Source organism: Doryrhamphus excisus, chromosome 3, assembly GCF_030265055.1.
Source record: "Doryrhamphus excisus isolate RoL2022-K1 chromosome 3, RoL_Dexc_1.0, whole genome shotgun sequence".
Lineage (NCBI taxonomy): Eukaryota > Metazoa > Chordata > Actinopteri > Syngnathiformes > Syngnathidae > Doryrhamphus > Doryrhamphus excisus.
The window spans coordinates 12,986,907-13,012,964 of record NC_080468.1 but is presented as its reverse complement, the minus strand read 5'-3'; the positions used below and the strand labels follow the sequence as shown (position 1 = coordinate 13,012,964).

Below are 26,058 nucleotides of genomic sequence, written 5' to 3'. Positions count from 1 at the left end.
GAGTTCCATCCCCACAGATGAGCGTTAAGATCGTCCCTGGAGATGAAACGATGTGTGAAGAATTTCACACGTGGTTGAGTGCGAGCGGCTTGATGAGGCAAGTTAGAGGGCCGATCCATATTAATGCTCTTGTGTCACAGAAGGCCGCCCACTCACGGTCACAGCTTCACAGCATGTATGCGGCTTGAGGAAGACGAGAGGAGAGAGGGGTGGGCCTCCACGCTTGCATCTTCGACAACTTCCACTGCTCTTCAAGGCTGGGCCAAACATCTCCTGGCATTCTGAGACGATGCCAAGCAAAGTTAAATCCTGGAGCTGTAGGACATATCTGAGCTCCCTTTTAGTCCTATCAGTGACGCCACATTTCATTCCTCTCAGCACAAAACACACACAACTGGGCTCCCCGCCATCTTGTATTGATGTTCTTGAGGGCTGACAGATCGCAAACCCCCTCCCCCCGTGAGACTTTCCAACCTGTACGAAACAATTTCCAGAGACAACAAAACATGTGAGAACGTTAGCGAGACAAACAGTAAACCTTTTATTGAGACCTTGGATTGAATCACACTTGAACAAGCGCTGCAAAGCCACTTATTGATGCCGTGATATCTGGCTGAGCTTGGGTGCAGAAGCCAAGAAAATAATTCCCAGTTATCGTTTAAAACATCTAAATTACCTTATATTGTCAACTATACATTTTTATACATGTGCTGATAAGTCATAAGGGCTTTAAAAGTGGGGGGTGAATTATGTCCTAAACCCCTGATATTAACATTGAATTAGATTGTTTTGTCTGTCAGTCATATTTTAATCCAGTAATTTGGCCTTCAAGAAATCATATAAAGCAAATTCAAAGTTTTCAAATTAATAATAATAAGACCCTGTTTCCACCAATCGGCACAGTACAGTTCAGTTCGGCATGGTACCATATCATATCTCTATTGTCAAGAGTTGCAAAGTGTTATATTTTATATATCACCACTAGCACTCTGCCATTGGGGTACAAACTGCAGCGGTAGACAGAAAATCAATACTCCCAATGCAACAATTGGATGGGAAAGGAGCATTAATATCCCCTTCATGGACTGTTTGCAACGGTTATGTGGCTGCTTAGAGGGCGCTACATTTCCAACATGCTTCAAGCGTTATATACCACTTTCTTCCCGCTCTGTGAATGTAAGCACACATGCACTAATTGTTAATGCTAATGATAGTGATTTGGCGAGGTTAAGCTACTACAATTAGCTATCGTTGAAGGTATAGCCTACTGTAACAATAGGATGGCTGACAATTGTTGGCCGCTTCTTTTGAGAATGACTGTGTGGAAAGAAAGTCATTTTCTTCGGCCTGTATGTAAGTGGCCGGCGATTTGTATGCAGTTTAATTTGTAATTGTGAAAAATGTAGCCGGCGGCACGGTGGTCAAGTGATTAGCGCGCAGACCTCACAGCTAGGAGGTTCTAACTCCGGTTTCCTCCCACATTCCAAAAACATGCTAGGTTAATTAGCGACTCCAAATTGTCCATAGGAATGAATGTGAGTGTGAATGGTTGTTTGTCTATATGTGCCCTGTGATTGGCTGGCCACCAGTCCAGGGTGTACCCGCCTCTCGCCTGAAGACAGCTGGGATAGGCTCCAGCACCCCTCACGACCCTTGTGTGGAAAAGCGGTATGAATGAAAAATGTAGCCATGTTTTTGTTTAAACACATATGCTAGCTTTCTGGTTGAAAAAAATTGCAAACAGTTGGGAGGTTTATCTTGATTTAGTTCCAATTTGTTATATATTTGATATAAAGCAATGGCGATGTGTATCAGGGGTAAACTTTGGGCTTTAATGTGAGACATTTCAAGTAAATATGGAAAGGGTTTGGGTTTCAACCTCCATTTGGGCATCTCTTTGTTGAGTTTACATGTTATCCCATGAGGGCGTAGGTTTTCTACACATACTCTCCCCTCCTACATCCCCAAAACATCCATGTTTCCAGCCAATCCCAGCTGTCTTCGGAGCAAGAGGCAGGGTACACCCTGGACTGGTCGCCAGCCAATCACAGGGCACATATAGACAAACAACCATTCACAACACTCACATTCATACCACATTCATACAATTTGGAGTCGCTAATTAACCTAGCATGTTTTTGGAATATGGGAGGAAACTGGGAGTACCCAGAGAAAACCCACGCATGCACGGGGAGAACATGTAAACTCCACACGAATATGGGCGAGGGTGGAATTGAATCCTGGTGTCCTAGCTGTGAGGTCTGCACGCTAACCACTAAACCTCCGTGCAGCCGCAGTTTTAATTTTTAATTGTGAAAAATGTAGCCATGTTTTTGTTTAAACACATATGCTAGCCGGTGGTACTCTAATTTTTTCTGGTTGAAAAAATGTGCAAACAGTTGGGAGGTTTATCTTGAGAGTATTTAGTCCCAATTTGTTATATATTTGAAATAAAGCAATGACGATGTGAATCAGGGGTAAACTTTGGGCTTGGGTTTTAATGTGAGACGTTTCAAGTACAGGTTTGGGTTTCAACCGCGGCAGATACTCTTCCCTCCTACATCCCCAAAACATCCATATAAGGTTACTGACTCTATATAGTCCATGGGTGTGACGGGGGAGTTAAAATCCTGAATTGTTTGAGTGGCCATCAGTACAAGGTGTACCCCACTTCCATCCCTGGCATAGGGATCCAGCTCACTCATGACTCTAATGCAGCAGTTTGTGTGGGTTTGAATCCTGACCACTGCCACAACACCCCCGTACCTCATTTTCAGGGGCTCAAAAGTATCATTAATAAATGGATATATAAACATAACATTTTCATTATTCATCGTTATTGGCCACTTCAAACCATCCCCAAATCCCTGTTTTGTCTCCAATAAGTGAAGTTCTGAGCTCTGTTGGTTGTGTGCGAAATATACCATTTTTTTTTTATTTCAAATCCAGTGTGGTGGTGGCAAAAATCATAAAGTGCAAATACATGTGAACCTAACTATATGTAGCTACTGCAGCTATTACCAACCTACGCCTGCCGACCTACACTCTTCCAAACTGCATCATGGTGTGTTGAACTGAAATGAACTAAACTAGTTGGTGGAAACAGGTCAGAGAATGGGCTAAGGAGGAGGAGACTGAGGATTTTTTTTTTTTTTTTTATATAAACGCTTGCTGAACTTCGAAGGGGGTTGGCTGCGAACGGTGAGGTCAAACTGAGGTGAAAAAAAAAGGGGGGAGTTGTGGGGGGGTGGGATTCAGTACTTCCTCAACTCCACGTCATCCGGTGGGCTCGCGTCCACTTTTCTCTTGCCCACATCTTTCCAGTTGGTACTCAGGACCGTACCATGTGACTCGGTCTGCACATGGAAAGAAAGCAAAGCCAGAAATCACTGCAGTGGAATGTGCTATTTCATTAGCAATCTCGTTATGCAACACCTTCTCTACTTCAAAACGCTTACAGCTTAGATTAGTTGACGACAGCAGTACTGGTTTTATTCATTAAAAAAAAAAAAACACTTAGGGGCTCAACCCGACTCAGAAGATCCACTAGGCAGGCAGTCAGCACTTCATGCTGATGAATTGACTCGTGGGAAAAGATGAAGACACAAACTTTTTCTTCCAAAAACTTCATAAACAAGTAAAAGTATGTATCCACCCAAAAAGTCAAACAACCAGCATCTCATTATTTCACAAGAATTTAGTATAAAACCTGAACAAAAAGTCAAGTACAGTAAATTAATGCCCACCGCTCAAAACTCTAAAGCACTCAAAAGTATGCAGGGTCAGAGTCCCACTCACAAAAGACTTGTTCATGGCGCGCTTAATCTCGTCGGAACCATCAGAGTAGATCTGCTGGAAGAGCTTGTTGAGGGCCGCATCTCCCTCCAGCTTCTCATTCTTCTCCTCCTCGTTAATGTCCACCACCATTTTGTCCCATTTGCGTGTGTGGTGGGACGATGACGGGTACTCATCTGTTGGGAAGCACATTTGTTTACAATTGGTTCCAAACTGGACCATGATAAGTCAATTCAGTAATAAAAACTTGAGGTTTTTATCATTATTAGAGCCCGGCAGACATGAAATAACACCCCTATAGTCACCTTAAGACTCCTATTCTTTGTTTGCAACACATTGTTGAGCTGTAACGTACAGGCGATGGGATCACTGCAGGGACGCAAGAGATGGCTGCCGCTAGCATAGCAAGCTACCGCACTAACTAGTTAGCCTCTCCAATTGACTTACTCTAAACGTCACCTTCACACGCCTATTATTCCTTATTACTTCACACAACATTGCGCAACTCTTATGTGCGGGCTACAGGATCACAGCAGTGACACACAAGATGGCTGCCGCTTTAAGCATAGGATGCTACTGAGCTAACTAGCAAGCTTCCAATTTATTTATTCAACCCTTCAAGAAAGGGTTTCAAAAAGTGGGGAAGAAGGACAACATAAAGACAAAAATCTACCACTTCCACACTTCTTTGGAGCAAAACACAAAACAGTTTTTGTCCAAAAATCCACAAATGTTGGATGCCAAATGATATTTTTGAATTTGTAAATATTTATGTGAGATGTCAGACAACCCATATTGGGTTAAGAAACTTTTATTTCTGAGGCTTTTTTTTTTTTTTTAAATATCGTGTTTGTATGGAAGGGATCACGTCATCATTTAATTTCTGCATATCCTGAAAGCCTTGCAATAAAAGATGAAGGGGAAGGGTGATAAATGTAATCCAGACCCAGATTTGCATAAATAAATGCGTCAAACAAGCAGTCGACATATTGGGGCCAAGTGTGGACATACGGCGGCGTGATCTCATATTATTGGATGTCAAGGCTTCTGTTAAACAGTGACACAAGTAAACACGGAGTCTAAAGTTGAGCCGGTTGAATGCAATGGGATAGTTTGATTGCCTTTTTTTTTTTTAAAGCATGTTATTTCTATCTGCGTACATGCTTATATAAAATGACTAATCCTGTCAGCAGAACATGTGGGCTAAAATATTGAGTCACATTTAGCTGTCAGAACGCTCCCTTTATGTCCATATTTTTTTGCTGTCACGCTAATGAAAAGACTGTAGGAGAGCTGGACTGCCCGCTTTCATTTTCGTCCTCATAATGATTTTTTTGCAAAAGAGAGAGGAATGAAGAGGAGGGGTACAGGCAGGAGAAAGTGCGGGGAGTCATGGGAGGTGGCATCAATACAGAAACTGGACTGACTGGGATTGAAGTGTTTGATGTTGGATTCCTGTCCCTCTCCTTCCAGATTCTCCCATCGGATGGCATCTGTCTTCTTCATCTTCATCTCCACCTGACAAGACAAACGGAGGGGGAGGGAAAGAAAGGCGATAACAATGTGTAACAAAATGTTTTTCTTTGGTGCGTAGGGGGACAAAAATAACACTTCTATTAAAGTGACATCTTGAAGGTACAGGGACATGAGATCATTACTGAGGCCATGGAGTCTGTCTGTTCTCTGCTGTCGACTCGGGCTGGGTGTGTGCGTGCGTGTGTGCGTGCGTGAGCGAACGAGACATCGGGGATACACGGGGGGGCACAGCTCAATCTCGTACCTCACTGACAGACATACTGCACTAACGAGATGCCTGTCAGCCAGAGGGCCCGTGCGAGAGATGGAATGAGCAGAATGCGTATGTACAGTATGTGTGTGTATGTGTGTGTGTGGTGGGAGGAGGATGGAGCGGAATTTGGAGCATCTGATTCAAATCATTACACCAGGAAAACATAGTCGACGAGGAAAAAACAATGCGGCTAACAGAGGGATGGGTCGTGCATTTTTTTTTACGTTGAGTTGCATTGACAGGGCGCATACCAGCGAGACATGCAAAGCTGGAGCCTATTGTACTGGAGCCCACACCCACATCCCTGGACCCCACTACTGTGCTGCTGCCACCACCCATTAATGATGCGTGTGTGTCTGATATGTGCGTCCGTGTGCATGTGAAAGGCAGTGCTGGTTATGTCGGTGCAATTAGGGGACATTTCTGCTCTGCTGGGCAATGCGATGCTTCATTTATGAGGTCCAGGATTGGAGAGGGAACCGGAGGTGGACAACGTCAGCGATAAGGAGAGCAGCAAGGGTGAAAAAAAAAGACAAGACGCTAACCTTCGTGTCAAAAGCTGCTAAGATTTCTGCTGCCTAATTAATTACAGAACTGCCAACCTTGAAAGAATTTCCTAAGTACAACCTCCTTGAAATGGCGGTGCTTTCAATTTCAGTGACACATACATAAACAGATATCTGTGTATTATAGTTGTGAATAAATATCAACATTTCAGCTTTTTCATGTTACTATATGCCTTTTGTTGTAGTTATTGTTATTTTTACCTTTTAAAAAAAACAGGCAAAAAACATCCTAACTCACCTCATAAGATGCATGACTGGGGTTAGCATAGTTTAGCAGAGCATGCTAGTGTGGCTAAGTGTGTGCAACTAAGGCTGTGTGTGTGTGTCTGTGGTTAGACCAGGGGTCTCAAACACGTGGCCCGCGGGCCAAATGTGGCCCGCAGGACACTAGTTTCAGGATGCTGTATGGTATCATGTACCCAGAAAAAATTATTACGTTTGATTAATGTTCATGTTAAAGGTTAAATAACTGTTAATAGTTATCCTCCCTATCCCTGTGGAAGTGGTAAGTTTTTGGCTATTTAAGTTTAAAGGAAATAACTTGAAGGCTACCGTTTAGGTCGCTAGCTCTCTAGTTTGCGAGTTAGCATGTGTCTCAAGACCCTGCAGTTGCGCAATATGTTGTAAATAAAAAGAGAATAAATGTGACTATAGTCGTGTTTTGTCATGTCTACAGGGCTCTAATAATGCTTTGTTCATTTTAATCTGAAAAAAATAATTTGTCTACCCACCAACTGTAAGTGGTTTCTTAAGTTTTTATTATTTGCCGTTTTATTATTATTATATTTATTTATTACTGATTGATTGTCTTTATTCTTGATTTGTTTATTTATTTTTCATCTTATTTTGTGTAGAAAAATAAAAATTAAGATATTTGAGAACAGAGGAATGTTTTATCGGAGCTTTTCTTGTAGAAAATCGGAACAAAAGCAAAGTTTATTCATTTTTCTGTTTTTAATAAATGCATTTTTTTGGGGGGGAAAACCTGATGTGGCCCAGCCTCGCCCAGACCCTAGCTCCAGCGGCCCCCAAGTAAATTGAGTTTGAGACCCCTGGTTTAGACCCTGTTGTGTTTTACATCTTGTTAATGTAAGCAAGCGTTTTAGGATGCCCCCCTGTTGATATCGTGCAAGTTCAGAGTGTAATAAGGAATAAAGTCACGGCTGCAACAGGCAACTAGGTTGTTTCCCTAAACAGTGCTGTGCGCAACATAATGTCTCACTGTGCAAGGAAAATAGACCTTTTTGTGACCCCCATTTTGTGATTTATACCATAATATAGTCCTACTTTTATTTTATCTACATATTTACATTCCCTGACCATAAAGACATAACATGGAAGAGTTCGGATGACTTAAAGAATGTTAACAATGCTAACATTAACATGCTAATACCTAATAATAATAGTAAAATAAGTAAAGTAATGTTAGCATGCTAACTTTAGCATGCTTACATAATTGTACAGGCACCTAGCATGATAGCGCTAGTTCATATTCATGAAGGCAAGCTCATTTTTGGGGGCTCACCTACAGTATGAAGGGCTGTAGGAAAAAAACTGAATTGGAATGATCCAGATTCATGATTATGTTTATATTTGCAATGGTATGCTAGGTTCTCCAAGATTAATACTACTAGCAAACAGAAACGTATTTAACGTAGTCATGTTAAAGCGACATTGTCTAGAGACATCTTTCAAGAGAAGACGACTCATAACCAAAGTGGAGCAGAATTGCTTTGCATCACCATGTTTTTCTATTGGTTTACATGATATATTAGCACAACAATAAACAGCTAACGGTGTCAAGAGAGCATTTTTGACACAGTTCTTTAATTGAATCACATCATAGTTTGCCTTTCTGGTAAGCAAAAAGCGCTTTTCTCTCTAGATCAAATCAGTTTACTCAAAAGTGGGAACTTTTGAGAAGTAGGGCTTTTGACATGATGCAGCTAGGGATCGTTATTATTTTGCGCTAAATGCTACTCATTGAACGGCACGGCACGGTGGTCAAGTGGCGAGCGCGCAGACCTCACAGCTGGGAGACCAGGGTTCAAGTCCACCCTCGGCCATCTCTGGGTGGAGTTTGCATGTTCTCCCCGTACATGCGTGGGTTTTCTCCGGGTACTCCCACATTCCAAAAACATGCTAGATTACTTAGCGACTCCGAATTGTCCATAGGTATGAATGTGAGTGTGAATGGTTGTTTGGCGATATGTGCCCTGTGATAGGCTGGTCACCAGGCCAGGGTGTACCCCGCCTCTCGCCCCAAGACAGCTGGGATAGGCTCCAGCACCCCCCACCCGCAACCCTCACGAGGAAAAGCGGTAGAAAATGAATGAATGAATGAATGCTACTCATTGACACTTTTGCGTGCTAACAAAATTTTTGTTATTTAAGAATAAAATGTGTTTTTAGTGGCTCTTCGGATCAACTAATAAAAGGTCAATTCGGAAAACATGCTGAGTCTATGGTGCTTACTGTGGCAGCCCTCATTTGTGTGCATGTGTGTGTGTGTGTGTGTATGCTCCTGGGCCATACAACATTAATCTGCTGCCACATCTGCGTTTCCTGGCTTTTAACGACATGGCAGGCCGGGCGCTGCGTGCGTTTCCGTGTGTGTGACAGGCAAAGCGACGACCCATAAAGGGATGTGACAGCAGAGCCACATGGAGGGCCACCACCCTCAGGACCTCGGGGGCCACACACACACATACATACAGGCAACCATGGAGAAACACACATGCTATTTACAGAGGGGCACTGGGGTCTCGTGTCACTTGTCGACTGCCCCCCCTCTTAAGCATCTTGTCTCTTTTTCATAACCCTGAGAATTTCCAAACCGCCTCGGCTGCGACGACACAAATGAAATAAATCTAAACATTTTCGGACACTGACAGGCATGAAAATTAAAACGGGGGGAGACGCTACATTAGCTATTTGCAAGGGGGAAAGATTAGGTCAAAATAAATGCAGAATCAAAGCCGTGTCGGAAGTGTGTGTTTGTATGTGCACGCATATATATCAGCCGTCTGTTCTGATCAAACACACTGGTGTGTAATTGGCTCCCCGTTGTCTCGGTGACCCCTGCGGTTGGAATGTCTGTCGTGGTTGAGGACAGGAAGAGGTCACACTGACGATAATGCGCTACCACCGACACACACTTTTGTGTAAATGGCACAAGTGTGTCGAAAGATTCCTGTTTGGCCTTATTTTAATGTGTGTTTGTATGTGCACAAACACACACACACACACACACACACACACATCCGGCTTAGCCTCCCTTTGTTAAGTTGTCTTTAAAGACGGCGAAGAGATGAAGTGTAAATACTGTGCACTGCGCAGACACATTGGTTGGAATCAACAGCGGTATTTATTTTTTTTTTTAAACGCTCATTAGGGATGGAGAAACTTGATTTGCTGATGCTGTTGTTCATTCTTGGCTTGAGGAAAAACAAAACGGCTCAAGTAAAGTGAAATGAGAGGCTTTGAGAAAGTGGCACAGTTGGCGTGGCTCGCTCACGTTGTCATGGAAGTATGCAGACATCACATATTCACTTAGCAGGGAGACTTTAAGTCAGGGCTCGACAATAACGATGTACCGATGTTAAAACAAAATTCGGGCAAGTAAATCCAATCAGTGATATTCCCGTCGGGGCAAGTGCACTTTGGCATGTCCTACTGCCAAGAGTTTTTTTCTTTTTAAAGCGGTTCTTGTTGGGTGTTGGTAAAACACGGACTGCGTAATTCCGGTGGTAATTTGCAAACCAATCCTGGCAAATCTTGAAATGGACCAATCAGAATTGTTTATTTAGACCGCGGTCCGCAGTCCATAATCCGCGTTTTACCCATATCCGTTCTTTTTTTTGCGATCAACCAATCAGCGATGGTTTGACTACGAAAACATCTATCATGGCGTCCCTGCCAACATGGTCTAATTCTTCGACAACTTGTGAAGGAAAAACAGCAAAAAAGTGATGAAACAGTGCCTCCTAAACAAGTATTTTATTAGCGAGAGCAAATCAAATGATGGCACAGGTGAGTGAATCACATTGCTGTGACAATTTGAAGTGGTCACAATGAAACACCACCGATTAGATCCATTATCACATACAGTAAACCTTGGATATATCGGATTCAATTGTTCCCACTGGTTTTGTCCGATATAAGCAAAATCCGTTATATGCGTATAACGGAAAATGTCCGTTTTACGCATATATCGGATTTATATCCGGTATATGCGTAAATCGGATTTTATCCGTTATAAAAAGGTACTTCCTTGACTATGTTTCCAATGTACCTGGAGGCGCAGGCAACGCTGCAAACGCTGCAAATGACGTCGTATAGCGGCCTGTCACGATTTGGCGAATTGGAGCGCCACGATGCGGCCATCCGATATATGCGAGGGAAATTTAATGGAAATGCATTGGAATGGGACTGGAGATTTTGTCCGAAATAGGCGAAATCCGTTATAAAAAATCCGATATATGCAATGATTTTTTATTGGAAATGCATTACAGAAAAATTGGTTCTTTTTTATCTGTCCGTTGTGAGCGAATTTCCGATATATCCGAGGTTTACTGTACTAGTGTTAATTGGCCCTGTACCCTAGAAACCGCCCATGAATGACACGGAAAAGGCCGAAATGATACTGTGTCAATGCCCTTGGCAGTGATACTGATAAAATATAGAGTTTAACCATGTGCAGTATCAGCCCCCGTAGCTGTCTGGTATCGTGCCAGTGAAACAACCAATCAGAGAACAGCGCACAAGCGTTTGTTTTGCTGCCGTCTGTGCTCTGTCAACGGTTGACACTCCCGGGGAAAGACAAATAGGGAAAAGAGCAAACAGAATATTAGAAATTGAACGTTTTATCACCATTAATGAGGAGGACACTCTTGAAATGATCGAAAAAACTAAAAATGCAAAGTCGGAAAACCAAGGGCGACTGCAACTGCAAGAACGAACGAAGACTGGTACGTGTCTATGTTTATTGTAACGTCATTGCCAACGCTATGGAAAAGACACGACTGTGATCGCTAACAAGCTTTTATTACACAACAATACTGGCTACTGTCGGCCGTAACCACGCCGTTGCAACCACCGCCAGCAATGCAACAGTGCTTCCTCAACACAACACGACACGCCCCCCCACCCCTGGTGCATTCACAGTCACCCGGAACAGTCAGACACTCAAGAGCACAACATGTCAACATGAACACGTCAGGGTCGCTACATTATTTTATCAATCAGAAAAGAAAATGGGGATGAATACGAGCCTGATTCTCTCAAATCTAAATTCCAATTGATAACCTCTAAATACCAAGTGCTGATTTTGCACAAGCTACAAAATCTAGCGCTTCCATTTCTCTTGTGTATTTTTCTCACCTTTGCTTCACAAATTATTGTTTTGACCATTGAGCATTTTTTTTCGGGATTAAAAACACTTCACTCGTACACAAATGTGTCTATTCAATAATGTTTCATTGTGGTGCACAACTTATAAATATCACTGCTTACTACGACTACCATGTGTAAGGTAGTATGGCATGCCATGTTAACATACATCTCCACAATTTTTCAGTCATTCCTCCAAATACAATGCGTCAGTACTATTATCTGATGAATTATCAGCATATATTGATGCCAAATATATTAAACACTGATAAATGATAATTCATTTAATATCAGCCTGGGCTTATAGTAAAGTGCCTAGAAGTCTATTGACAATCCAGATTTCCATGCAACATCATGATCTATGTAGGAAAACAACCACAAGAAATGATAATCATTTCATCTTTATTTGAGATTTGATGCCACAAAAATTAGATGATATCATTATGGCAAGTCTTTTCATTTTACATGGGGCAAGTTCGGGCAAGTAGTTCTCACCATAAGGATTCCCCATGGGCAAGTCATTTTTGTTTTTAATGTAGAGTCCTGCTTTAAGTCATCTTGGAATGGCTGCTATTAGCAATGAGGGTGTCTTGTGTGTCTATGTGCCATGTGTACCCAAGGAGCCCAGTGGACCAGCAAACAGTCAAGGCTTTGTGGGTGAGCTAACCTTGAGGTGTGTGTGTGTGTGTGTGAGAGCAGGTGATGTGTACGTGTCCATGAGGGAGACAGACAATCGGGAGACAAAGATGGACATAAAAAGGAAAAAAAGGGTGAGTGTAGACATACAAGGGGAAGCTGTGGTGTCTTTGAAACTGGGCCCGTGTTTAAGTTGCAGCACACGTGCACCTCTGGTATGCAGTGTCCGCTGTTGCCATGGAAAAGTCAGAGTTTTTTTTTTTTCTTCTTCTGCGCAACTTCGCCTCAGCTCAGCACTCTGCAGCCAGTAGAGACGATGGGCAGAAATGTTCTAACTAATTTCTTCACTCGGAATTCTAAATCGTTTGTGCAACCTCTGTGATAAAAGTGCTGCTCTTCCACGTTCTCTCCATTCCTTTCACTGAAGCACAAATATCACTGACTCCGAGAGTCAGCCGAGTCTGTTCCGCGTGAATGTTGGCCTCCGCCAAGGCTGCCCTTTGTCACTGATTCTGTTCATGAATTTTTATGGACAGAATTTCCAGGCACAGTCAAAGCGTTTGAAGGCCGCTGATGTTAATGTGAAAATCTTGTCTCTCACAGACCCAAATCTCCATCTTCTTATACACCAGAATTTACGGTAGTTTACTTTGTGCTACAACCAATGTTGGTGTAATTTGCAGATACTTCCTGACTCAAACCTGTCACTAACCATGTATACATGGACCCAAATATTCCAATTCCATTCGGGTTATTTGCTCAAACAGAAATAATGTAACCTTTGTATACACCTCATTCCAGAATGTTCTTTCTAACTAATTTCTTCACTCTGAATTCTAAGTCGTTTGTGCAACCTCTGTGATAAAGTGCTGCTCTTCCACGTTCTCTCCATTCCTTCACGGAAACACAAATTTTTTATGGACAGAATTTCCAGGCAGAGTAAAAGCGTTTGAAGGCCGCTGATGTTAATGTTAAAATCTTGTCTCTCACGGACCCAAATCTCCATGTTCTTATAAACCAGAATTTATGCTAGTTTACTTTGTTTGTGCCGCAATGTTGGTGTAATTTGCAGATACTTCCTGACTCAAACCTGTCACTAGCCATGTATACATGGACCCAAATATTCCAATTCCATTTGGGTTATTTGCTCAAACGGAAAGAATGTAACCTTTGTATACACCTCATTCCGAAAGAAAAGTGCCAATCCGAATGAATATATAATCGGATTCCCGGGGGGGAATATTCCTTTCCCCAATCTGATTGAGGTACAGGAAACCTCGGATATATCGGAAATTCGCTCACAACGGACAGATAAAAAAGAACCAATTTTTCTGTAATGCAGTTCCAATAAAAATTCATTGCATATATCGGATTTTTTATAACGGATTTCGCCTATTTCGGACAAAATCTCCAGTCCCGTTCCAATGCATTTCCATTAAATTTCCCTCGCATATATCGGATGGCCGCATCGTGGCGCTCCGATTCGCCGAATTGTGACAGGCCGCTATACGACGTCATTTGCAGCGTTTGCAGTGTTGCCTGCGCGTCCAGGTACATTGGAAACATAGTCAAGGAAGTGCCTTTTTATAACGGATAAAATCCGATTTACGCATATACCGGATATAAATCCGATATATGCGTAAAACGGACATTTTCCAGTATACGCATATAACGGATTTCGCTTATATCGGACAAAACCAGTGGGAACAATTGAATCCTATATATCCGAGGTTTACTGTATCTTGTACCTGCTCAAACGGAAAGTTGTCAGACTGCGTTCTTCTTCTTCTGTCGTTTATTGGCGGTTGGCAAGCAGCTTTCGTGTGCATTAGCGCCATCTGTGGAACAGAATCTAAACCCTTCTATACGCCATTCACAAGTCCAGTTTTATTAAAAAAGAAAATACATATCTATATAAAACATGTGCCGAGCTTAATTATAAAATATTAGCAAGATTGAACTTTATCTTTTCCTGTTCCCGGGTGCGTTCTTTCAGCGAATGCTGAGATATGACGTAACACGCAGCTCGAGATGTTCTTCGATTTAAAAAAAATGGAGGCGAGCAATCGGCACCGGACTGCTGCGGAAAGTTTGTTTTTGATTCAAAGTAATTTCAAGACTGGACGAACGAAAAACTGGCAATACGGAGTTATTCCGACAAGTGAAAGAAAAACTCGAAGTCGGTATCACGTGATGTTGGTGTTTACGCTTTACTGCGCATGCCCCATTGACTATTCTGGTTGATTATAGCGGCGCATGTAGACACGTGATTGGAATATTCCTTTCCATGTATACCGTTGCTTTTGGAAAGGTAATTCGGAAAGATTCCATTCAGAAAGAGAAGAACTACTGACAGAGCATCTCTGGTACAAGGCACCCTTCAAGAATTAGGTCTGGGCTCAGAGTGGGTGATTCCAAAATTAGGACTTACCACATTACAGTGGCTTGTTCATGATTTGGATGCATGGTCATGCTGACAGATTAAACTCTACTCCCTACTTATCCACTCTTGTGCAAATATTTTGTGTGCCTAATCGATGTGCAAAGACACCTTTGTGTTGAACCAATCAATTGTTTATAGACTTTCAATACAGCACTTTTTTAAAACAAAACTAAGATTGAGAAGCTGTCGGCAAATGATACCAATAAGAAACACCACAACCTAAAACTTTAGTACTTTAGTACTCAAAACACAACCTGACAGCGGACACGACTTTAAATCTGCACAGAGTCATTAGGCCAAACTGTAATACCCACTAATTAGTTTATGGGTTTCAAAAAGTGCCCTTTCTACTCATTAGGCCTCTAATCACTTCAAAAGTGCTGAGGTATTTGAAGGGAATGTAGCCTGAATGAATGCGAGCAGGACTGAGGATTTGAGTATATACGGGTGAATCTCTGACCTTACTGTGCACAGCCAGAGAGGATTTTCTCATTTCTTCAGCAGCTTCAGAGAGCTTTACCTGCATTAAGGATCTGCGGACAGTGAAAGCCCAGTTTTACACCATTTTAAAAGGAAGAGATTATGATCGACTTAGCTGTTCAAGTAACTATTACAATTTAAAAATGTAACTCAAAGGCAACATAAAATACTGCCAAGGTGTGAGTAGTTATTTTCCACTAAAATTGAAATATATCAATTATGATTACTCCGTATAGTTCCATGATGGCAATTAAGAATTAGGGATGCTCCGATTGACCGGACGTTTTTCATGGAAAAAAAGCACATGATGGGCATATGACTTTCAAAGCTGATCACAAAAAACGTTCACGATATTGCTTATCCTCAAGAGGGTCGCGGGGGTACTGGAGCCTACACCTACTACATATTTTTATCAGGAGGTGACATTATGATAACACATAAACTACCAGTCAAAAGTTTAAAGACACTTCATGTTATTGTATGTACAAACGTTTGACTGCTAGTGTACTTCAAATGCTACTAAGTCCCATTCATTCATTTTCACGAGGGTCATGGGGATGCTGGAGCCTATACCAGCTGTCCACCCTGGACTGGTGGCCAGCCAATCACAGGGAACATATAGACAAACAACCATTAACACTCACATTCATACCTATGGACAATTTGGAGTCCCCAGTTAACCTAGCATGTTTTTGGAATGTGGGAGGAAACCGGAGTACCCGGAGAAAACCCACGCATGCACAGGGAGAACATGCAAACTCCACACAAAGATGGCTGAGGGTGGAATTGAACTAGGGTCTCCTAGCTGTGAGGCCTGCGCCCTAACCACTCGTCCGCCGTGCAGCCCTAAGACAACATAGTATGTCTTTTTTAGTCCCACAAGGGGAAAATGAAGCAAAATGAAGGTAATACAAATCCAAAAATATATACACTACTTACAGCTGTGTACATGTCGATCAAGCCACAGGCTTATTGTACGGTAATGTGAGTTAGTGACGCTGGTGGAGCTTGGCTCCTTTTTTCTTTGGTGTCATGATGTGATGTGAATAAGGTGACATTTCATAGTAACGCTTCAGAGGAAACTGGCTGTGTTTTTTTTTCTGAATGCAATCAGAATGTTTGGAATTCTGTTGGAATAATATTTAGAATGAAGACCATTAAATCTGTCTTTACAACAGGTATGATACATGAACTCATGGAAATAACCAACACATGATTATTGTGTTGGTTAAAGTTTGTAGTATACCTTAAATGCCAAGACTATGTACAAAGTGGTATGATACAAACAGACTCTCAATTAACTTAGTTAGTGTGATCATGTTAAACACTCGACAATCAGTAAGTGCAGACACACGGAGCAGGGGTAAGAATACTGTAAATAAACTCTGCTTCATCCCATTCCTTTTCATGCATGTTGAATCAAACAAGTGTTCCTCATTGTAATTTTAGACATATTCCAAATAAACTCAACCATAAACATTGTCATCACCTTGGTTTAAGGTTGTGGGACAAAATCAAGCTGGTTTCTTTAACACCAAGCAATAAACAGCATGTGCCTTTTAAGTGCTTATTGGACAATTTAACACAATTGACACTTTGACAGTTTGTTTCTGCCTCATGAACTTGTCTTCTGTTGCAGTAAACTGTCAAAACATTTCAAATATCCCAAAGCCTTATGACTCGTTCAGAAACAAGCAACACTGTCCATTTTAACATAACTTTCTTCAGAAAGCAGTCTCGTTTTGAAATGCAGACCAAAAAGCACAGGTCAAAAAAACACCATACCTTAGTGGTGAGGATCCTGAAGGTGCTCTGCTGTGGGATGATGGGATGCAAAAGGTGGAGGTTGAGGTCGTAGTTATCCCCAGATGAGAGTCTTATTGAGGCTGAGAGCTAGAGAAACAGCATCCATGTCAGGTCAGTCATTTACATAAATACAGTAAACAAGCAGTTAAAACGGGCGGCACGGCGGACGAGTGGTTAGCGTGCAGACCTCACAGCTAGGAGACCAGGGTTCAATTCCACCCTCGGCCATCTCTGTGTGGAGTTTGCATGTTCTCCCCGTGCATGCGTGGGTTTTCTCCGGGTACTCCGGTTTCCTCCCACATTCCAAAAACACGCTAGGTTAATTGGCGACTCCAAATTGTCCATAGGTATGAATGTGAGTGTGAATGGTCGTTTGTCTATATGTGCCCTGTGATTGGCTGGCCACCAGTTTGTATCAGGTACACCTTTTGGGTGTTAAGTTGCTAAGTGATGAATTTAGTGATGTTGGTAGTGACGGCATCATAACTGTCACTGTACACTTGTATATTTGCACATTTACACATTTGCCACCTAGACCTCACGACTAGGGGACCCGAGTTCAATCCCACCCTCGGCCATCTCTGTGTGGAGTTTGCATGTTCTCCCCGTGCATGCATGGGTTTTCTCCGGGTACTCCGGTTTCCTCCCACATTCCAAAAACATGCTAGGTTAATTAGCGACTCCAAATTGTCCATAGGTATGAATGTGAGTGTGAATGGTTGTTTGTGATTGGCGACCAGTCCAGGGTGTACCCCGCCTCTCGCCCAAAGACAGCTGGCATAGGCTCCAGCACCCTCGTGACCCTTGTGAGGAAAAGCGGTAGAAAATGAATGAATGAATGAAGCAGTTAAAACAAATACAAAAATATTCCATTTATATTGGATGAGTTTGGTACTTTCAATTCTACATATAATTAAGTATTCATTTCAGATTCAGGATATTGTTGACTCCAAATCAAAGCGCTAAAGACTTTAGAGGCCGAAGATGTCAGGATGTCCGCAAGAATAAGCATCTGATCTGGCTAGTGTGACAGCCAGAATTCTGCTGCTGTCCCCTGCAGCTGCAGAGTGATTAGAGACGATGGAGGGTCAGACAGCTCCTAACGGCCTGTCACTCATTGAAAGCGGATGGGTGGCTTGTTAGCTTATAGGGGCATGGCCTCGGCTTTGGCCCAAATCCCTACACATTTATCACACGATTAAAGTTGCCCCGATTATGGAACATTACTAGAAACGCTACACAGGATGAAATCACAACAAAGCATCCGTGTTTCATTTGGACCTGAATGAACAAAGTCTTACGAGAGTTGCTTGCTTGTGTTTTTGCCAATCAGAGCCTTAATATTCATTGTAGTGATGAATGCCTGTGCTGTCTGAAGATATATGGCCGCGGCACGCTCATCCACCAGGGAAAAAAATAAATGCAACTCTTGCCTTTCATGGTTAATTTCCTTTGTAAATAGTGACCCAATAAAAAACATGTGAACGTATCTTGTGTTTCGCACCACAGAGGGAGCTTTGGTGTGTAATACAGATAAGTGATTTAGAGAGAGTAAACTACTTCTTTTGAAATGAGGGTAAACTTCGTTTATTCCATGGAGGAAAGACAAAGCTGCTCCCTGGGGTGCCCTGCAGTTAGCCCTGAGAGAGCGGGGAAGAGAAGTGGGGAGAGAAAAAGACTGTTGTCCCCTGGGGGGGGGCTACGAGGGCTGATCCAGTTGTACCTTCTATCTTCAGACAATTAGGAGGTTGGAGAATGTGCAGAGGCTAAATTGCTCTTAGATCTGTACTTTGGGGCAACGCTAACAAGGCACCACTGGAGGCATAGTCGGGTCTGTGGGGAGTGTGTGTGTGTGGGTGTGGGTTTGTGAGAATGTGTAGTTTTGTAGGAGACCCATCTAATGGAACCCCTGGAGGAAAGACCCAAGAGAGAACCAAGACCGGTCTCATACGTACATGCACAAAGCCCGAATTCTTTTATTGCAAATCGTGCGAGTTAATACCTGTTGTTCCGTGAAGTTCACACGCACGCCGTCCTTCGGAACATTTTTTGCCATAATCGTGACAATGACTTGAGATTCTGTTTGGTACCAGTCGTACCTGTAGGAGAACACCAATTAGCTGTCTGACTAACTCAAGAAAGATATTTTTAAAAAATGCCAATAAACTTAATTAGCAACAATAGTAATGACAGCTATATTACACACTCAAAATGACTTGTTAATCACTTTGTGATGGTAACAATATTGATGTACTTACTTGACATGCGGCCCTGCTGGCTTCTGTTGCATAATGCAGCACCAAAGGCGACATGATGTATAAAGAAGACAACAACATTGTGATAAGCGGGCGACATTAAGGAACAAAACAAGGGCTGAAGAAAATAACAACACAACAAAAAAAAGGGCTTTGTGAGGCTACTGCACACAAGACAGGTGCTCTTTATTAAAGCGGAGGGCAACAACGCCCCCAAATGGCCATGCGGGGGAAAAAAAAACTCACCGTGTCCACGCTGCTGTTCTGCTGCGTCTTTTCTGCAGGACAAAAGAACAATGATGTAGTAACGTGGCATGTGTTTGCGAGTTAAAACATTTAGAGTTTGACTTTTACTGCAGTGTTTTTTTTTTCTCAGCAAAAAAAAAATGTACAAGACAGACAAATGAGCAACAGCACTGGTATTTTCCACCAGTTTGTATTCTGGTCTGTTCCACGCCCAATGAACACCCTGTGAGCTGCAACGAGCACGATCCCAATTTACCAGCATGCTATCATACATTATTCACAGACGTCAACATACAGAGAGCATGGAGAGTGGAGATGAGATGATAGGAGGCGTGTGATGTTGTCTTAATCAGGTCATGGAGAGGGGATAAGATGGGGGAGTCCGAGGGGGGGTGTCTTAGAGGGCTTATGAAGGGGTTCAGTCTAATCGGGGCTCTCTAGCTGATGAATCACACCCCTCCCGGGAGCATGCGCGCTTGAAGGCGTTAAGCATGTTTGTCAAAACTCTTGTTTACCCGAGACGGTCCAGACATCGCCAGCAAACACACACACACACACACACACACACACACTACAGCCCGCCCAGACATGCTATACATCTTTTTTCATTGAGCCAAGCAGCTCTGGCTCAACATTTGATCATAGTAATCACTGAGATTTATGGATGTGTGCATGCTCATTTGTCTGATAAAACATGGAATGGTCAGCTCCCTGTTGGTGCCATTTAGAGCTGCAAGTATGAATTAATGGCTGGACAAGTCTGATGGAGCAATCTAACGGATATTTACCAGGGCTGTCAAATGATTACAATTTGCTAGCAGATTAATCACATTTTCGAAATTAACTAATTATGATTAATCATTTGCAACTAGAAGTTGGTGGACTCAATCCGTACCGAAAACGTGGATGGTTTTCATGAGACCTAGGTCAATTCCTTCGATTACAAATTGTTTGTTATGAACATAAATGGTCAATAACCACACAATTTCAACATAATTTAATAAATTCGATACCTCAGTTCCGGCATTATTTTTGACATCTCCAATTCATACACAAAAAGACGTGAAGTGAAACTACAAACTCCGTTCTAAATAATGCTTTGACAGAGATTATACTCACCACCCAACATTTCCTCGCATCGCTTGATCCAAATTTCAAATGCTTTTTCAGAAACTGTCAGAATCACAAAACACAAAAGAGGCTCTTAGTTTTTTTTTATTTTTTATATGAACCTATCCCCTAGAGAAATCTGTGAAGGCAGCAGAGGGCATCTGAAGTGGTAAAACTAAATGTCAGGACAATAAGAGCCCTTCAGAAAAACACTGCGGTGGATCTTTAATGACATGTGACCTATTTTTTTTTATTTAACTCATTCAATTGATTCAAAGTCCTCAAATGATAGATCCAAAGTTGATATAAAGCTAAATATACTATCTAACACACACAAAAAAAATGTTGTAAAATGTGAAATCTGTACATTTGCTGACACAGCAAACTGCAATTTATTTGTATGTGATAAGACTAGAGACAAATTATGTTTTTATGACATACTGACTGTGTTACTGAGTGTGCTGAAGCTACCATTACATATCATTTCAGCAACCATTTTATGAAGGAACAAAACTACAGATGAAAGAATATTGAAATAGTGCCCACACAAAGCATTCACATGTTGGTGTTCTCGAGTTGGGACACTATAGACAGATTCCGACTAGGAAATCCTGTAATCATCTTTATGATGTGTGTGCACGTGGGTGGTTTGTTTGTGAATAGTGCCAGAACTTTGATACAATAGGAACTCTGTTACAATAGGATTGTAATTTAGTTACCACAGGCTGCTGGGGGAATGTTTTAAAAGAGACACATAACAGATAATGAGCCGGGCCAGTGTGAATAATGACTGTACCTGCCTTATGCGATTAGTCGACACTACAAGCTTCTGATTAATGGACTAAAAAAAACAACCATTAGTTTCCAGCCTGAGTAACTAAGGTTTGTATAAAATGATGAAATGCATTTTTGTATTTTATCAACATATGTAAATGTAAATTAGAATGACATAACACGCAGTACAGTGGAATGGGGTTTTAAAATGCCATTGGAACATTTCTGCCGTGCTTGCGTGGATTTTCTCCAATTACTACTATTTTTTTTAAAAACCATCCACGGCACATAACCATGCATAGGCCAGTTTGTGTCTCTAAATTGCCCGTGGATGTGACTGAGAGTGTGAATGGTTGTTTGTCTATACATGCACCTTTGTTTACATATTCTGCCAGGTTCTCAGTTTCTTCTGTCTCTCTGGCAGCTCTGGTGTAATTCCCCCATCACCAATCGTAAGGTGTCAAGCATCCACCAGTCATGTGATGTCATCATAGAAGAGGATTCCAATAAGCACAGCTAAGGTGAAGTCCATGCCCAAGAGTTTGAAAATACTTTGGGTACAATTTGGACATGTTCGCTGTGAAGTGTTGCAGGCTATTGAGTGTTGAGTTATTTTATGAGGACAATAAATTCATATTGCTTTCCAGAACTGGCTAGGTTATGTCCAGGTTTGATTTCTATAGTGTTTTCCTCCGAGACGATACAACATGGTTGCTGAAATGTAAAACCGTAAAGTGAAATGTCACTCAGTAGAGCACGGACCTCCACCAAACAATAATTGTGGCTGACATGTGTGTGTTTCCATGGAGACTTAAGACAGGGGGGTGCCATTCCTTTGATGGCACACTGACTCAAACTGGAATAATAAATACTTGTATTAGCCTCTTTATCAAAAATACCAGCATGTAATGGATTCTCCCTTTTCAACAATATTCGGTGGATGTTGTGTGATGAATGTTCGTGTAATCCGGCTAATTGTGTCAGTCCTAAGACCTTTGAAGGATAGTGTGTACATCATAAACCTGCAGGTAACAATGGCTAAGACAAAAAAGGTGTAAATGGTGGTGTGATGGCCAGGAGAGGCTGAACTCACCATCCAGTTGGTGTCCTTGAGTGAAGGCTGCATGGGCTGACTCATATTGGCTCAGGTGGTACTCTGCAACTCTGTAGGTGGAACAAGCATGACAACAAAAGGATGGTAATATTATATTGATTAAAAACTGCCCAAACGTTCCATGAGAGTGAATACTTCACAAGGCAAAATGCAAAATACAGCAAATGCTTTGTTTTAGATGACTGAATGATGAACAAAGTTGATGAAATTAAGAGCTTTGCATGCCCACACAAGTTGCAATGAGAATTGCGTGGGGTAGCCAACCACGATGTACCCGACTGGGCATTTATTGTGCCTATTGTTTACAATAATGTAGCCAAGCCCTTCATCTGTAAATCTATTGAAGAAAGATAGTATCTGAAGTTCTGTTACACACTGAGTATGGCATATAAACACAGTTGAGTTTTGAGTCCTAAATATTTCATTGCAGCAGGAGCTTGCCCTGTGGGCAACAGAGCACTTCAGGGGATGCGTAAGATGAGGTGGCACTGGTGAGTAGACTGTGATCCGTGCATTCGTCACAACTTTTCGGTACCCACCAGGGATCAAATGTTATGATGTTTAAAAAATAAATGCTTAAATGAAATGTATTGAATGCTATTACAAATATTTAAAAATGAGGGCTATCAAATGATTACCGCAATATCAAAAAAAAGATACAACGGTGCGGCTAATTTATGTTTAAATCCTGTGCCACTCGGGCATCAGTGCAGAACCAGTTCCTCTTTCTTTGGCAAGAGCTAATCACGAGCTGTGTACTCAGAACGACCTTGTCAACCCATTGGTAATCTCAGGAGGTCATTACTCAAAACAGTCTGACTCACAGTGTCATATTACAAAGAACACTAAAGTCATCATACAGCAGCTCAACACTCAAAAGGAACATGCCTAAAAAATATACAAACAAGTACCTATACAAGTTTAAAATGAATGGAAAAACAACTAGTTATTGTGTCCAAGCAAGCATTCATTAGTGCCTGCAATGCTGTCAGCCTACCTCTGGGCTCCTCCGGGTGGTCAGCATTGCAGCAATATCCATCCATTTTCTATGCCGCTTGTCCTCCAATGAAATGCTTTGCTCACAGGTAATGCATTATGGGAAAAACTTTTTTGGTTTAATCTCAACTTGTTTATTTATTAGGTGTACCTTTTGAGTGTTAAGTTGCTGTGTCATGGATTTAGTGTTTAGTGATTTAATGGCAGCCTGAGTCACACTGTTATAATGAGTAATCCTGCAATTTCCAATGGGTTGACAAGCTCGTTGTGAGTTTTTTCATAGCTCATGATTTTGTCTTGCAAATAAAGAGCTGCCTGGTCTTCACAAAGACTGGGAACTCCCATTCCGTGTGGTAGTGGTATGTTTTTTGCTTCTTATTTTGTCCTTTTTCCCCATTTTCCTTCCCTCCTAAGTTTAGAATTATTAAATAGAAAGCTAACTAGATGGCTCAGTAGTTTGCTGTATTTAAACAGCAGCCTGTGCATAAAAGGTGCACAGATAACAGTATTGAGTCCTACTTCATGCAAATTCACTTATCGTGGTTGGGTCGAAAAACCAATGAACCGCAATAAGGGACGATTGTATATTAAAATATGTCTTCATTATCACACCACCGCAGTACATACCCAGTTCGCATGAAAGCGAGGGAAAGGCCTGGACTGAGCTGCTGGGCTTTCTTGGCGTCTTCAACAGCGCCTGCAAAAAAGAATATTTAGAATTTCAGTTCTCCGTCATTAAGTAACTGAAGGCCTGACCAAATTATATGTTGGGAAATGCTCTAACCTAACAATTCTACACAACAATACAACAAATGACATGTATTTAGGGGCAATGGTTCCAAATATGTGGAAATAATGTTTCAAAACAAATAAGAGGCTTAAAACATGCAAACTTACAAGTGTAGTTTTTGAGTAGAATGTAGGCATAGGCACGCTGGCACAACCACTCAGCATTGTCAGAGTCTCCTTGTAAGGCCTCGTTCAGTCCCTTGAAAGAGAAATGATTCACTTTACCGGTGCTTATATAAATGAGTTAATTCATTAATGCTGGATGAGTTCAATTGACTTGATTTATTAATGCTTTATTGAAATTTTATTAAAGCTAAAAGGTTCATCAGTGACACATCTGCGCGTGATTAACGTGACTGGAACCACGAGAACAAGACAAGATAACAAGATTTTAAATAAATTTTGAGACAAGTACAATGAAAAAATACGACTGGACAGACACACTTAACTTTAATTGAGTCACAAAACAATGCAGGTGCATTTTGAAATGTTTATTGTCCCAAAAATTGACACCAAACAATATTATTATAATATAAATATCATAGCTATACATAATAAAGTAATATTCCAGTAATATATTTTTCTTTCCATAAAAATGCAGCATTGTTGTTTGTGACATGTATTTTATAATACATCATTAAATAACAGCCATTTTGGAGGCGAGAGACGAAAGAGAAAAAAAAAGACACACATTTTTTGATAACCTGCAATTACTGTCATCTCAAGTTTCATTGTTTAGTGCCTTTTACCAACGCCTGTCCATGGAACATTAGATATATTGTAACATGTAACAATCCAAATATATGTAGGTCATTATGAATACGGTTACATTTATAAGACAGGCCATTGTCATTGTTGGATTAATTGTTGAGTTAATTGTGTATAAAGTCCCCATAGACTGACAATGCAAACTGGTGACAGCACAAAGCATAGTTAGCAATTCAAGTCATTCTTTTAACCACCCACAATATTTGTGGGCATTTGTTTTAGACTATATTCTTTATACTCACTATACATCAGATGAGAAAGACATGCACCATGTTTATGTTTGAAGCACAAGTTACCATGGCGATGTGTGCCACTTTGAGGCAAACTCTTTATGGATATTATACAATCTAAACCTCAGAATTACTCTCGTATTTGTTAAGTTTGTTCCTATAAACCTAACCATAAACTAATATCGGTACAACGAGTTTAAAAGGCCCTTGCTAACTTGGCTAGCTTAGTGACAGCCAAGTCATTGCTAACGTTAGCCTCCGTGCAACCACGTTCATATTTATTCATATACCGAAGGTGAATTATCAAGATTTATACACTACCACAACCATTTACATCTAAAATACTCCACACAAATGTTTGGTATTACATTTAGAACTAATTAAAATGACTAGTCAATGTTTACCTCGAGAGCTTTCTGTGGGTCTTCGTCAATGAGGCTGTCAGGGAAACTATTAAAGCAGAAGACGATATCAGCAATTAAATAACTGAAACGGAGTACGTATGTTATACTTATTTCGACAAAAATTGTGTTTTAATAGACTTGCCGTTCAGTCGCCATTGCTGTGCTGTGTATGTTGTTGGCCAGGCGGAATCTTTTGCGAGCAGGACCGCCAGTGAGACTGTACTTCCGGTGAAGTTGCTAGAAGCCGGAAATAGTTTCTTTTAACCTCGCAATAATAACGGAAGACATATTGCCAACATTAACATAAATCGGAAAACGGACAAACTCTTTTTGTATTTACTCAGCCATTTCAGGTTTTTATCTACCTTTACAGTAGACTATTGTGTGTAGAAATGATTGATATCGAGTCGCAAATTTCGGCTTTTATGTTGAAACAAAGCTACAGGATACTATTGGCTTAGTAACG

General features: G+C 41.4%; 1 protein-coding gene across 2 annotated transcripts; it reads right to left on the bottom strand.

Moving 5' to 3' along the window:
* Positions 1 to 517: 517 nt before the first annotated feature.
* On the bottom strand, positions 518 to 25,840 carry sugt1 (SGT1 homolog, MIS12 kinetochore complex assembly cochaperone). 2 transcript variants are annotated; one of them, XM_058066721.1, is made up of 14 exons: positions 25,735 to 25,840; positions 25,593 to 25,638; positions 24,299 to 24,389; positions 24,029 to 24,098; positions 22,385 to 22,455; positions 20,527 to 20,580; positions 19,408 to 19,439; positions 19,165 to 19,187; positions 18,909 to 19,005; positions 16,886 to 16,993; positions 5,223 to 5,313; positions 3,799 to 3,971; positions 2,214 to 3,356; positions 518 to 1,937 (listed from the first exon to the last, which is right to left on the bottom strand). In XM_058066721.1, the coding sequence occupies exons 1-13, from the start codon at positions 25,746 to 25,748 to the stop codon at positions 3,255 to 3,257; spliced, it is 972 nt and encodes a 323-aa protein (XP_057922704.1). In that variant the 5' UTR covers positions 25,749 to 25,840; the 3' UTR covers positions 518 to 1,937; positions 2,214 to 3,254. The 2 variants fall into 2 exon arrangements, with proteins under 2 accessions (XP_057922704.1, XP_057922705.1); XM_058066722.1 differs by having other exon boundaries at positions 518 to 1,442; positions 2,274 to 3,356.
* Between the last annotated feature and the right edge of the window lie 218 nt (positions 25,841 to 26,058).